Source organism: Scardinius erythrophthalmus (assembly GCF_964197995.2).
Source record: "Scardinius erythrophthalmus genome assembly, chromosome: 13".
In the NCBI taxonomy this organism is placed as follows: Eukaryota; Metazoa; Chordata; class Actinopteri; order Cypriniformes; family Leuciscidae; genus Scardinius; species Scardinius erythrophthalmus.
In genome coordinates, this window is record NC_138233.1 from 25558232 (window position 1) to 25573813 (window position 15582).

The 15582-nt window shown below is 37.0% G+C and overlaps 1 protein-coding gene across 3 annotated transcripts; it reads right to left on the reverse strand.

Moving 5' to 3' along the window:
- Nucleotides 1-102: 102 nt before the first annotated feature.
- On the reverse strand, nt 103-13935 carry sh3rf2 (SH3 domain containing ring finger 2; the record flags this gene model as incomplete). Of its 3 annotated transcripts, none has more annotated exons than XM_081381973.1 (11): nt 103-587; nt 877-1414; nt 1712-1995; nt 2128-2414; nt 3988-4229; nt 4502-4672; nt 4996-5117; nt 8575-8880; nt 10800-10895; nt 11439-11705; nt 13577-13935. In XM_081381973.1, the coding sequence occupies 10 exons, from the start codon at nt 13931-13933 to the stop codon at nt 1234-1236; spliced, it is 2313 nt and encodes a 770-aa protein (XP_081238099.1). In that variant the 3' UTR covers nt 103-587; nt 877-1233. The 3 variants fall into 3 exon arrangements, with proteins under 3 accessions (XP_081238099.1, XP_081238100.1, XP_081238101.1); XM_081381974.1 differs by having other exon boundaries at nt 121-587; nt 855-1414; nt 13577-13933; XM_081381975.1 differs by lacking the exon at nt 103-587 and having other exon boundaries at nt 822-1414; nt 13577-13933.
- Nucleotides 13936-15582: the final 1647 nt, after the last annotated feature.

The window sequence follows — 15582 nt, forward strand, 5'->3', positions numbered from 1 at the left end:
AATGGCAAATTATTCACGTGAAGGGGGTGCAAAAGGAAAAACGTGTTTTTTTTAAATGCAAACAATAATACCCAATTCAATTCAATAAAAGTCATAAAGCTTCATTCTTAAGTCTTTTTTGTTTATTATTATTAGTTTAATCATTTTCACAAAAATAAAATAAAAAAATACATGGACTGAGAACAGGGAACCTGAAGATTCAGGATATACAGTACAGTAGTTGCTATGACATTTTATACAACAAAACATTTCCACCTTTACTATATCGAGACAACAGAATTTTGTGCGTGAAAAAGACAATCTTGAGTAAGTCATCATTAGGCCTCCTTCAATCCAGCAGTCGTACCCCCGGTTTCACAGACAAGGCTTAAGCTAGTCCCAAGACTAAAATGCATGTTTGGGCTGTTTTAACTTAAAGCAACTTGTACTGACACATCGTAAAACATGTGTCAGTGCCGTTGTTTTGTCTCAAAACGAACAACTTGTTTTGTTTTGTTTTTTTTGTTGTTGTTTTTTTTTTTTTTTTCTCAAAACGAACAACAATGTTTTGTTTTTCTCTACAACATGTTTATAAAAGTACGGAGCCCCTGAGGGGACCTTTGCAAAAAAAGAAACTATGCGCACGAGAAACTATCGCGTTCTCACGCGTTACAATTTCCGGTTTGGTTAGTCATTACTACAAATGTGGGAAAAGGGATGAGATGAGAGTGTGCTTGGAGCATGCCCCCAGAGATTTGTCTTATAGGGAGTTTGCATTTGAGATTTGCGAAAGTTTCTCGTGCGCACGCTAAAGTCCGTTTTTTTTTTGTTTTGTTTTTTTTGCAAAGGTCCCCTCAGGGGCTCCGTATAAAAGCAATTTAAATGTCCTAATTGAGCTAAAATATAATCCTGGCTTAATCTAAGCGCTGTCTGTGAAACCAGGCCATAGAGTCTTGGGCTACTTGGTTCCCAGAGTTAACAAACATCCCCACCTCTCTCACCCCATCCAAAAGTGCAAACAGTGATTCAACATACAAAAAGGCACATGTTTCAGTCATAACTGACTAATGACGAAGGGAAAGCCTACAGGTTTTTGAGCAAGGTGGGTGTGCGTGAAAAATGATGTGATCTGTCATATGTTATAAACAGGATATTGCTTCAAATTTCTGTATATTGCACAACAGGCTAAAGCGACTTGACTCTAAACACAGCACTGGTCGGAGAACAAGTACACAACAGAAGAAACTGTGGCACTCAGAGGACTTTGTCTAGTATTTCCAGAACGCCGATGTGGAAAAGGCCTGTTTTCCCACTGATCTCCTGAGTCACCAGAAGCCTTCCATCTGCTCGAGGCCTTTGAACGATGACGATTTCACCTTCCGTCAGCGTGAGCTCTGCATCCGTTTTAGCGTTGTACCCCTTCATTACCCTATATCTGCAGAAAAATCCATGTGTCAACATCAAAAGCATTATCAACGTGTCAGAATGCATCAAACACAAAAAGCCAGGATGTGCCACAGCATATCTGACTGCTTCTTCTTAACAGGAAATGTTTTTCAGTTTCGGTGTGTTATCTCCAGAGATCTGGTAATAATATCTGCTAACTGACAATTTTTAGGAGGAAGGATAAAAAAAAAATCTGCTACTAATTTCTAGATAATTTTCCCACACAAGAGCAATTAGATCAGATAACGCAATACTTCCTCTTGAAAACACTATCAAGAATACCCACCTACTAGATCCGGACTGGTTGCTGATCAGTACTGGCTTTATATTTAGCAAGAGGCAGTCCATAGCGGCGTGATCCTGACCTGTGCTCTTTCTGGCAGGAAGTGCTTTTGTGTCTTTAAGAACTAATGTATTTCCATCCCGACCCAAGATGGCTGAAGGGTTCCAGTGGTCAAGAGCCGAAAGGCCAGACTGGGAACCAGAGATGTGTCCTGCAGAGGAGGCGGACGCTATTTTTGATGTTGTCTGAGGAGCATCGTGAGTCAGGAACCGGACTGACTTTACTGGCTAAAAGAACATCAAAAAACAAATTCAGCCAGTAAAACCAAAGCTTATGTTATTCAATTGCAATTGTGCCTTTAAATATTCTATCCTAATATGCCTAAAATACTTGAGAATTTTTTTTTTTTTTTTTTTTACCTTCTCTGCATTGTGCTTATGAGCCTCTGGTTTAACCAGAATGGACTGAGGAGCTGTGCTGGCCTCTTTCTGGACAGGGTCCCTGTAGACCGGTTGATATCCGCCAGCAGAAGGTGCTGTTGTTTCATATGCCCAATGCTGCGTCTTAATGGGGTTTGAGAACAATCCGTTTCTCTTTTTGGGAAGAACGGGTGAACGACCGAAAGTATAGATCTGTCCCAAATCCTGAGGAGGAGGCTGAAGGCTTAGGATGGAATGTGAATTGTAGCTTCCGTGGTGAGGCGACCCTAAACGAAAGGTCAAGCAGAAGTGAATCATTGCATCAGGCTGAACAAATACACAAATGTAACTGCTGCAGAAGAAACACAGCCCATGCAAGTTAATGTCTGTATGTCAACTAATATCTAAAAATATATGAAGAGAAAATAATCCATATATCACTTTTTCAATTAAAATTAAAGGGATAGTTCACCCCAAAATTAAAAATGTGTCATTATTTACTCACCCTGAAGTTGTTCCAAACCTGTATGAGTTTCTTACTTCTGGTGAACACAGAAGAAGATATTTTGAAGGATATTGGTAATCGAACAGGTGACAGCACCCATTGACTTCCATAGTAGGAAAAAATAATTAAAATGGAAGTCAATGGGTACTGTCACCTGTTTGATTACATTGTTATATTCAACATTCTTTAAATTATCTTCTTTTGTTTTCAACTGAAGAAAGAATATCATACATATTTGGAACAACATGAGTTGTTGAATGATGAGTTGAGCAAATGATTTCCTTTTCGGGTGAACTATCCCTTTAACTGAAAATAAATTATGAAACTGTTTTAATTAGGTACACAAAAAATGTACCAGTTTTGTAGAGCGGCCCATACAGAGGCACAACTGGTAAAAGGTTTGGAATAATTTTTTTTATGTTTTTTTCTTTTTTATGTTTTTGAAAGAAGTCTTTTATGTTCACCAAGGTTGCATCTATTTGATCAAAAATACAGTAAAAAATAGTAATATTGTGAAATTTTATTACGATTTAAAAAATATTTATTCTAGTTTAATATATTGTAAGTGTAATTTATTCCTGTGATGCAAAGCTGAATTTTCAGCATAATCACTCCAGTCTTCAGTGTCACATGATCCTTCAGAAATCATTCTAATATGATGATTTGCTGATCAATTATCAATTATTATTGGTTAATATTAATATTAAGATTCATTGATGAATAGAAAGTTCAAAAGAACAGCATTTATTTGAAATGCATATCATTTGTAACATTATAAATGTCTTCAGTCACTTTTTCAATTGAATGTGTTCTTTCTGAATAAAACTATTAATTTATTAAAAAAAAAAAATCTTACTGACACTTAAACTTTTGAAGGGTCAGTATATCACAGTTTCCACAAAAACTTTAAGCAGCACAACTGTTTTCAACATTGATAATAATAAGAAATGTTTCTTGATCAGCAGATCTGCATATTAGAGTGATTTCTGAAGGATCATGTGACTGAAGACTGGAGTAATGATGCTGAAAAATTCAGCTTTGCATCACAGGAATAAATTAAATTTTAACATATATTCAAACAGAAAGCGGTTATTTTAAATCGTAATAATATTTCACAATATCACTGTTTTTACAGTATTTTTGATCAAATAAATTGTATTTTTGATCAAAGCATAAGAGGCTTTCAAAAACATTTTACGTAATTATTCTAAATGTTGACTGGTAATGTACATTCACTTACAAGGACGAAATGTGCACATAAAACACAAATACGACTAGTTTTTGATTTGGAACAGTTGCAATGGCTAAAGACTGACTTATGTTGTCATAGCGTGCTGGGGCTTGTTGGCTCTCACCTCTGTGTGTGGCATGGAAGGCGCGTCTCACTGTGCTCCATCCCTGCTTTACACCAGGCTGCGGTGCTCTCCCGGGACCGGCAGCTGACATCACAGCCATTGTAGCTGATGGGGTGTCGCTGTTTACTCTGTCTAAGGCCAGGACTACAGCCTGCGGCTTGTGTGGGGTGTGTCGTTTTGTTGATAATGTGCTTGCATTAGGAACGGCAGGTTTGGTTTGTTCAAGAAACCTTGCAGATGTTCTGTGAGAAAGTTAGTATATTAGTGTAAACTTGATTATCAAGATAATAGGCGTGTGCTCGTAAAAATAAAAAGGTTCCAATTAGAACTAAAAAGTTCCACAAAAATGTTTTTGCATTCTGTAGTTATTTAGAAAATGTAAAGAACCCATGCACCAATAAATTGATCAAAAAAGCTTGCATCAATATTTTAATAATACGTTTATCATATTAAATAATGTAAGAGAATGAAAGTAGTGATAACAGGCGTTTTGAAGAGGTGTTTTTCTGCTCACCTGAGTACAGGGGTAACGTAGTTGGCCGGCAGGATCCCTACTTTGCCTGTTCTGAGAGACAGTCCACGCAACCACCCCTCTTTGAATTTCCCATAAACCCCCACCATTTCACCCTTCCTCAGTTCCAGCTCCTCAGAGCGATGAGGTGTGTAGGAATACAGCGCCGCACACCTAAACAGATCATACATCAGCTTGAAGAAATATTTCAGCCAAACACCCGAAAAGGAAAACACTGTCATTATTTACTCACTCAAACCCATTCTTTTGTTGTTGTATGAGAAATGTAAAGATTCTTAAAAAATTATGGGAAATAAAGGGTGAACTGTCGCTTTAAAAGCCCAATGAATTCATTCCTAAATGTCTCTAGGCCACAAAGAGACACAGTAACTAAAGATCTTTACAATCAACAAAATTAAATTAAAATGTTTTCGCTTCAATGCAAGACAATCTTTTAGGTGTTCTTCAAAGTTACATATGATCTCAAAAGCACTCACACACTGATGGAGAGCTGCTGTGTAGCAGACATCTTGCTCTCTGATGGTACGGAGGACGCCTGGGGGTTAATCAGTGCCATGGTAATGGCTGGCGGACTTTCACCATTCATTGTCCTGTCCCTCTGTAATAGTTAGAAAGTAACTGGTCATTTTTGTCTCTGCGCACAAACACTGACAGCAATGTAATATCTTCAGTACAGGTGTTTGAAAACACTTTAATAGATTTGTTGAACTTCAAACATTTGTGCTTATGTAGACCCTTGACAACATGTCTTTTAACATATGAAAACAATGAGTCGTATTTTATTATTACTTTATAATAACTAATTAACAAAAAAAAAAAGACAAAAGACAGACAAGATAAAACAAAACAATAAATAAATACCAAAAAAATAAAAAATAAACAAGCCTGAAACCAAAACAAGACAAAAACAAAGCAAAACAAAAAAGACAAGACCAAAAACAACAGTTAAAAACAAAACAAAAGAGACAAAGACATGATAAAACAAAACTACGCAACATAAAAAGACAAGACAAAAAAATAAACAAGCCTGAAAACAAAACAAAAACAAAGCAATACAAAAAACAATACAAAATAAAAAAAGACAAGACAGAAACAAAAGACAAGATTAAAAACAAAAGTCAACACAAACAAAAGACACATAAAATAAGACATTATAAAACAAAACAATGCAACACAAAAAGACAAAAATGTTAAATAAACAAGCTTGAAAACAAAACAAGTCAAAAGCAAAAACAAGACGATCTAAAAATCAAAAAATAATTCAAAGACCATGAAGAACTTGAAATATGTCAGTTTAATAACATATTATTATTACTATTGTAAAGAGTTACCCAATTAATTATGTAATAATGTAACCGTTAAGAATTTCCAACTTTTATGCAATCCCTAAACTCAACTATAAACAGAACTCCTACCATTTTACAGATAAATTATAATGAAGTTTTAAGGTTAATTCAGGAGTTATTTTGAATATTTACATGCACATCTCTTCTCTTACATAACCCCACATTAAATATCTCTGACATCAGTCGCAGAGCTGACTCAGTCTCGGATTGAGATGTTTCCACACTGATGACAAAAAAACTAATATTAAGGCCACTAATATGGAAGATTCACTGTCGGACTGTCGGGGAAATACGTCTGGGCAACTGAGTCATGAGTCTTTCTCTTAAACCGAGATCCAGTCTAATATTAGTGCATTACAAAAGCATGATGAAACAAGAGATCGATCTGTGAATCCTGTGTAGAGTTTCTGTAACTTTGACAATCTCCACGCCTCTCTTAAACACTTACACCTACAGTATGTCCCATAATTATCTGAGAGAGAGCAGGTGATTACAGCTTAGTTAGATCAGAACTGCCACAGAAGACACAGGGAGTGCATTAACACATTTTATACAAAGCGACGTACAAATGAGAAATACAGCACAGGTGATTCATCCTAGCGAGGCGGTAACATTAACATAAGAAGTGCTGCGATCCAAAATTGTCTCTAAAAAGTGCCACAAGAGCACAATAGAGCATTTATTTTAAGAAAGGAAGTTCGGTCCCAGTTTATTTCACAGACAAAAAAAATCTGGTGTAGGATTTACTTTGAGCTTATGTTCACTCAGAAATTGCAAGTAAATTTCAGAAATAATAACAGATAAACAGCAAGTAACCCATTAAATTAAACATGAAATTTCGAAGTAGAAAGACTGAAATATTATTTTCTTGTAATATTATTTGTAAAACTTACTTCTTTTTTTTCTTCTTTTTTTACTATGTAGGTGTTTTTAACTAGTATGTGTAAAAGAGAATTGTTAGGTGCAATGTACTTATTTTGTTGCTGCTACTGAGGTGGGATACGGGTAAGGATAGAGACAGGCTTTATGGTATGGTATGGTTAAGTCTAAAGGTTAGTTAAGGAAAGGGTCAACAGTGTAATTATAGATGTAATTACATGCAAGTATTTGCTATGCAAGTGCAATCTAAAAACATTTACGGGCACAGTAAATGCATTATATCACGTTATTAATTAAAATGTAAGTACATACTATTTAAAAACGCTTCATATACAATGAGTCCATCATTTATAACTTTCTTGGAATGTTTAATATTTGCCTTTTAAGAAATGTAATTAGTTTGTTAGACTTTGCCTATTCAAAATGATCAGGTTTTTGACTAGAGATTGTTTGATGAGAATATTCCTCTGTTATAACCCACCATGGGACACCCAACTTCACAGATCATATTTAGATTGCCTATTTGCTTAACCTTTTATTTGCAACTTCTGATTTAAAGTCTGTCTTGCATGACAGCTCTCCAGTCATTTCAATCAGAATCAATGCGACTGGGAATTTCACGTCTAAGGGCGAAATATTTTCTCCATGCATATGAGTTCAAGTTGGTCACGTGAACACAAAGCATCAACAGAAAGCAGCTTGGTTTGAAAGTGACTTCTGTGTGAGCTGTGCTTCATACATCTACTGACAAAGACAATGGACCTTTTTTGCCCTCAAAAGTTTTGGTGAAATTATATGGACTACTTATATGGTACGGCACCTGAACCGGTTCACTTTAATTCTGTGGAAAAGAGCAGCCAGCAGATTCTGCAATGTATCTTCTTTTGTGTTCCATTATAAGCTCATGAAGGGTTTGCACCAACGATGAGTTAATAAATAATGACATCATTTTTTTTGGGGGGGGGGGGGGCGATCTATTGCTTTAAATATTTTCCTTCTATTTAAATGACACTGCTGAGTCAGAAACAGTGGGCATGTTTCCTATGACTTCACACAGTGTTGCACAATCTGAAGAAAAATCCAGTGTTAACTGAACCCCCGAGTGACTCGCCTCACCATGATGTTCTCCTCGCCATCTATTAATGACACAACTGATGGCAGGAGGAGAGAGAGAGAGAGAGAGAGAGAGAGAGAGAGAGAGAGTCACTGCTCAGTGGAGAGGAATGAGCCTTTCAACCAGATAAGAGGAAAGTGTTATGTAACCCTATATGAGTCATGAGCTTGTAAAGCTGCAACAGAGAATGGGGCATTTTTAGCTCTCAGGCACACTGGCTTCCTCTCATATAGCAAAACATCTCACACTGACAGCGGAGAGAAATATTTGTACACATTGTACACAGGAGAAAGCATGAAGAAAGTAACTGCTCCTTTTAGGTAAATCACATACATTAGCAGTGATTTCAAAGATTAACTAAATCTACTTTGCAAGATCTTGTGAGACTGAATCAGGCACATTTGCATCATGAGCACATTAAGATATTATAAGTATTGTTCCTTTCCTATACAAGGATGATCACAGATAACCGAAACAAACATTGCCTCGCCATTAAAAATGAAGATCTCTGACTCATCATCTCTCTCCTTCACCAATAATGAATAGGATGTTATACTCGTGAATTATCATCCAAAAAACACCCAGTGTAGCTAAATCACAGACGCTGAATGACAAAAACACACGCATGGCTAACTAATCGCATGTCTGCGTAGCAAATTGGCATTCCTACACAAAGAAATGTGATAAAAATACAACCCCGCACAGGGACTGCTCACCTTAGGCAAGTTTCTGTGAGAGCTCCTCAGACGTGGTTTGTTAAATGTGGCGAGTTGTGGCGTCTTGCTGGAGGAAGGCTGTGCGGTGGAGCTGATGTGAGGTGGCTGCTGGCTCTGGCTGAGAGGAGGATGGTTCAGGCTGTTCAGGAGACTGACATTTGGAGGCCTGGCCGACTTGTGAGACGCTCCAGAGAGCCGCCTGTGGACGTAAGCGTCTGCGTTGACCCTGCCGGCGCTCCGTGGGTGCGATTCCACTGAGTCCCTCCTCTTGCGTTTCTCCAGAAGCTCGTGCGCAGCCGGATTCGGCTACAGCGGAAAGACACAAATCAGGTTAAAAAAGAAGCTGAGATGCACAATAAAGACATGCTGGCTCTCATCTGCGTAAGCCACTTTACCTGCTGTGAGTTTGCCAGTAAGAAAAGTGCAAGTTAAAAGCGCTTCATCCCACCTGCTCGCCCCCAAACTTCCTAAGAGGCAGCTGGATCTGAGGAACGCACCGTTAAGATGGACTGGTGCAGCACATGTGGGCAGGAGTGACACTCCCCCTCCCTTTTCCCATGATGTGCTGCTCTGCCACCAAAGAAAAAGACAGCATTACTGTGCCTTCACGCCTGGCTGGTCACCGCTGAGATGCCCGACTGGCGCTCTGAGAGGGAGGCTGGCTGTTTTATCTGACTAACCTCAGATATAAGCCGGTGCATGGATAATGAAATCTGGAGCTTGATTATCCAGCGACACATGAGGTTCACCGGAGCAGCGGTGGCGGAAGAATGCACATCTCAGTCACAGGACTGCTGCGTCAGAGATAGCAAGCTCACTAACCACGTCCGTTATAAAAGCCCGTTATCACGCTCCGCAAGTAGCTGCCGACAGCACGGGCGCTAAGAGACGAGGGCCTATTGTTCGGAATTTAATCGTGACATTAAACAGGGGAAACGATTAGCGAAAATTGAAAAGATTGGCAAATAGTGACGAAGATTTCACGTCACAAAGCAGTGAGTGATGTCATTTTAAATTAACGTATTATTGCATAAAGGCTTAGAAAGAATAAACCAGTCAAGGAATATCTGGGTTACGTTTAAAATCAAGAGGAAAAATGGGATATTTTGCACAAAGAAGTCTATTTTTAGGATGATTAAATTTATTTGTGCTGTGACATTATTTTCATGACAATTAAGCAAATATCCCTCATTCTCAATGGTCCACAATATTCTCATTACTGTAATTGCTTGAATCAGGGGTCGTCAACAGGAGGTCTGTGCAATTAATGTTTGATCGCAAACTCATTTTTGCTGAAGAAAATATAAAAATATGCATTTTAAAATATGAAGTTAACTCCAACCAAAGCTAAAGTTCAGGAGTTCACTATTGCATTTAATCAGAGATGAAGTCGTTTCCGGAAAAAAGTTGCTCAAAATGACCAAAAATAAGAAGCTACATTCAGCTACATGCTTCATTATCCCTACCACAATAAAACTTAGAATGTAAATGTAACTCTATGCACATTTAAATGATTATTTTAGTGGCGTTCAATGTAATGTAAGCCTCAAAACAAAGTATGTGAATGTATTAATATCATATACTACTGTATATACTTAAAGAAAGTTATTATAGGCCAGGCTTAAAGTCCAACACTAGCTTTATTACAAAATGGTAATAAATGGTATAAAAGTATCATTGTTGTACTGTCTTCAATTTACATGTATGGTCTTTTTAACATTATTTCCAATATTTTCACATTACAGTGATGGTGGGAAATCTGCTTAATTTTAGAATTCTTTTCTATGTGCAAAATATTTACTCTTTTTGGTAACACTTTACAACAAGGTTTAATTTGTTAACATTAGTTAATGTAATAACTAAGCATGAGCAATACATGCTCATGTTGTATTTGTTCATCTTTGTTAACGTTAGTTAATATAAATACAGCTGTTCATTGTTTGTTCACTTTACTTCACAGTGCATTAATTAATGTTAACAAATACAACTTTCGATTTTAACAATGTATTAGTAAATGTTGAAATTAACATTAACACAGAATAATAAATGCTGTAGAACTGCGGTTCACTATTGGTTCATATTAACTAATGTAGTTGACTAATGAAACCTTATTGTAAAATGTTACCCTTTTTATATTCAGATTTCAGGGGTTAAATATGATCTGAACATTTCTTCAAAGAGATTCTCCATGTTTTGAAATCTAGAATAAAAACTTGTTGCCTTACCTCTGTGAGCTGCAAAGGAAAAATCCCAACTTTGTCTCCGAGTTTACCTTCGACCCAATTTTCATTGACTTGTTTAATGAGAGTAATGCTGTCTCCCTGTGGGGGGAAAGAGAGACAGCCGTGTGTTAGGCAGCTGAGGGTGCATAGGCGTCCCTGAAGACGTTTACTTGGCTCAAATCACTCTACGCTGCAGGCCCATTACACCCTTAACTCGGCTCCAGACCCATTTGGACCATCTGCTCTCAAAGAAGAAGAAAAAAACACTCCAGGAAATGTCCTTTAATGGAAGCTGTGCCTGAGTCAGAACTGTTATATAATTCAAGTCCTGTGGTGTGACTAACAATACTGCTACATAAAAGAGCCCCAAGAAAAGAAATGTATTCGCTTCCCAGTTCCCACTCTATAATCCACCCAAATGAGGCATGTAATACTCAAAATGCTTATGTTTAATATACAATGGCCAAAAGAAGTATTTTGTCACTTCAGTCAATCAATCATTTTAGCAGATGCCATTTTTGTTAATGTAATGAAATTCATCATTTTCTTTAGCATGGATTAAGTGTCCAAATGCTTTTCGTGGCCACTGTACCAACAAAACTGAATTGTGGTAGTACACTGATTAAAGAAGAATAGATTGACCTTGAAGAAGGTTAAGCATTCCTTGCTGTCGTCTGGATCTAGATTGTTCACATTGAAGTCATAAAGTGCTCGGCAGAGGGCCAGGGGCTGCGACTGCTCACTTATGACTCGCACCACGTTGACTGGAACCAGACCACTGCTCTCTTTGCTTTCCCCATAATACCAGTTATCATCTACTTTCCACCGCAGATAAATGATGTCACCTGACTTCATTGTGATCTCCCCAGGTGCATTCCCCTGGAAGTCATATAAAGCTTGGGCTTGCACCTGAAACAAACAAAAAGGAAGCCTGTCAAGAACACATTTGGGCCATATTTTACTCCAAATTCTAAAGAAAAAAAAGAATGAAGCCATTGTAGGACCATTATATTTTTACATTGTGGCATTATCGGCATGACAATTAAATACATCCAATTCTTATTAATGCAATGCCGAAAACTTAATTTTCATTACGGTAATGCACAAAAATTATGATATGACATTTCAAATATTACACTGACTTTACTATATATATATATATATATTATATATACTTTATGTATGTAAATAACACAGCATCTAACAGCTCTCTTTATTGTATCCTATCTCTCGAGTACTTGTAATGCATGTTCAGGTAATCAACCAATCAGCACAAGAGGAAGCCGGTATAAATATAGCCTTCCCTCACCTCTGTCCCATGACAGTTTCACACCATCCCTCCACCACTCCATCACCTCACTCTTGGCTGGTTGTCTATCCCAATCAAAAGGGGGGAGTACTCTGGGTTCGAGCCAAATTCCAAGCTCATAGCCCTCTCCCGGACAGGACGCCAAATACGCATAAATTACTACAACTGATTTCATGTACGTGTGAACTCGTGAAATTAGAGGCATGGAATGGGAAATGCAAGAGCTAAACAGAGTTACTGTTTGTGGCCGCCGATGCAATGGCTTTTTTCCCAACTGAAACTCAAATCCACCGACCTACTTAAACTAAACCAAGGCCCAGTGTGTTTCAGTGGACATTGTTAAACACACACAGAGATAATTGAGCTCTTAAGCAGGTCGGAAAGACAAACTGACCCTGCATACATCCCAACACAAAACCCATACTGATTTATTTATAAATACACATTTCATCATAATTTAGCCTACACTGCGCAGGATTATTGTTCTATCGAAAAACAAACATCATGTTTGATTTGGCATGACAACAGACACAATGTAATATGATACATTCTGGACAGATTTTTTGGAAATCATTCATATTTTGAGCACTATTATCAGCATAATGATAAATCTACATCATCATAACATTTAAAAAAAACTTTTGGTCCTACTTTATAGTAAGTGCATTGTACAGTACTGTATGTACTACTAACATTTAAATTATTCACTTGATACAATGGCGCTTATTGTTTATGTTTTTACAAAGTACTTTTTTTTTTATACCTGCATGAAATGAATTTATGTAATTAGCCTACATCTAACTACAAGGTCAACCCTTCCCTTACCCGTTAACCCACTCTTAAATCTACCCATACCACCAAACTTGTGCCTAACCTTACCCATATCCCAATAGAGGCAAAAGTGTTTTGCAATACAACATGAACAAAGTGCATTGATTTTTTTTTTTTATGCAAGTACACAGAAGTTTTTTTTAAAAGTTGCTGCCTTACATTTTTAAGTACAATTAACGTGGATGTTTAAGTCATTTGAACTTAAATAAATCTTGTATAGAACTTAATTTTGATGAGTTACAGCAAAGTAAAAACATACGTTGTCATAACTTATTGATCATATTGGCCTATATTTTTTTACAGTAATATAAAGTGTGACCAAACCAGAAAGAATTGTTATCCCGAAAGAAAAGCAAACAAGCCTAAGTCTTGACATGCAGGCAAGACCAACTCAACTGCATGTCACAAAATACACTAGCAGCAGCTTAAAAAAAAAAAAAAAAAAAAAGGAAAGAAGCAAAGGCTGCTTTTTAAGTCTGTGCATTTCAAATCGTTATTCGCACTCTAATGCAATTTAGCCTTGGCTGTAAACACTATGACACCGACATGGGATTACTTTGAGAAGATAATCTGTGTTCATTGTATCTGTCCCTACCAAAATAAACTAAATGCAAGCAACAAAAGTACATGTACTTCTTACCCACTGTGTGTCCTGCTCCTGTTTGGGCAGATCTTGAATGTAACTGCCTAAAAGGTTCTCCTGGACTGTAGAGCTCACATATCTGCCGGATCTGTCCCTCGGCGTGCCCTGTGGACCCCGTTCCTGGAGGCTCTCTAGGAGTCTCACTAGCAGCGGATTGGTGGGAAGCTCCTCCACTGATCCAGGAACAGCAGTTCTGCACTCTGGGCAGCACATCTGATGGTGGTGTGATGCCTCGTGCTGCTGAAGGCATGATTTGCAAAACGTGTGCTGGCATGGCAAAACCTTGGCAGACACGTCTAAAGGCTCCATACACAAAGGACACTCCAACAGGTCCAAAACAGCCAGCTCCTCCATCATAGAGGACTCAATCATACAGCACACTCCTCCTGCACAGCTGACACATGATCACACACGCTTTATACGTGGGTTACACAATATTTTAGCAAAAATACACATAATAATTTCTCAAAGTAAACATGTTGCTAATAGCTCGCGTAGGCTACTTCCGTAAACACCTGTTGTTCACGCTATTGTAGGCTAATATGTAAACAGGTGTGAACGCCGAACATGCGAACGACATTTGTAAAGGCAGACACGACACGTGTATATTTTTAGCTTATATATATATATATTCTAGCTTAATTACGCTTACATTTCGATACATTTGTGCTATTATGATACTGTAGAGATGAGAAGCAAGTTTCTTTTCATTGAAATCAAGATCGGGCGAGTCGTCAGCACGTGACGTCACGTCACGTCTACCTGGATTACACAAAACACGTCCACAGCAAAATTAGTTAGATATAAAACTGAACATTGTACTCAAATACAGTTATATATTCACATACCTTATGGTCACGTAAGAGTAGAAACACTGATGGGGGGGAAAAGTCCTACTGGCGACTGATAGAGCAGGTCTAAACTGGATGTTTGCGGACAGGTGTCATCTTACACCTCAATGTCAACTGAGATTCAGCCGGAGAAAATAATGGACTGAACATGACGGAAAACACTACGGAAATAATGCTTTCATTGCAAATGTTCATATATAAGTTATTAATTAGATAATAATTAATCAGTGAATGATGAATTATACTCATAGGCCTAGGCTACATTTAGAAAGATACACATTTATTTTGTTAGTTAAATTAGGCCAACGTTTTTTTTAGGTTTTATTTTCTGTTCATTTTCTATAGAGTAGGCAAAAAAACAAAGTTGCAAAATTGCAGTTTTGTGTTATTTTACAATTTGCAATAATCGGTTACACTTTATTTGGTAACACTTTATATTACAGTGTCCTGGTTACAAGTTACATGTAGTTACTATAGTAATAAAAACTACAAATTATGCATAATTACATGCAACTAACCCTAAACCAAACTTAATCCTAACCCTAACCCTTTAGTAAATAGGCTACATGTAGTTAATTAATTTTACTCAGTACTTAAACGTGTAATTACACTGTAGCAAGAGCACCTTAAAATAAAGTGTAACCCTTTATTTTAAAGTGACAGTTACATTGTACTTACTCAAATAAGTATTGAGTAATATTAATTAACTTTGAGTTACAGTTAGGATTTGGTTTTGGGTTAGTTATACTTGTAGGCTAATTATGCATAATGCACTGTAATTACCAAGTACATGTTAAAACGTGTACCTATGTCATCTTAAAACAAATTGTTACCCAATAATTTACAATTAACAATAAAGATGACAAAATCATAATCAAATAAAAATGTGTTAAATATAATGATTCTAAAAAAAAATTGAGAATGGCTAACATGGTTGCAAAATGTTGCCATAAGAAGCTAGTTAGTTTCTGTGTTAATTCGTAGCCTAGTTATTGATTAACTTATTTTTTTGTAAATTAATTAAAATGTTTGTTTAATAATTGTTATTGCAATAACTTAAATAATAGGGTTGAATGCTTGAGCTTGACAAATGCAGTCAGAAGAAATAATGTAGATGATTTTCTTGTATTACCATCAAACTGTAAAAAGTGT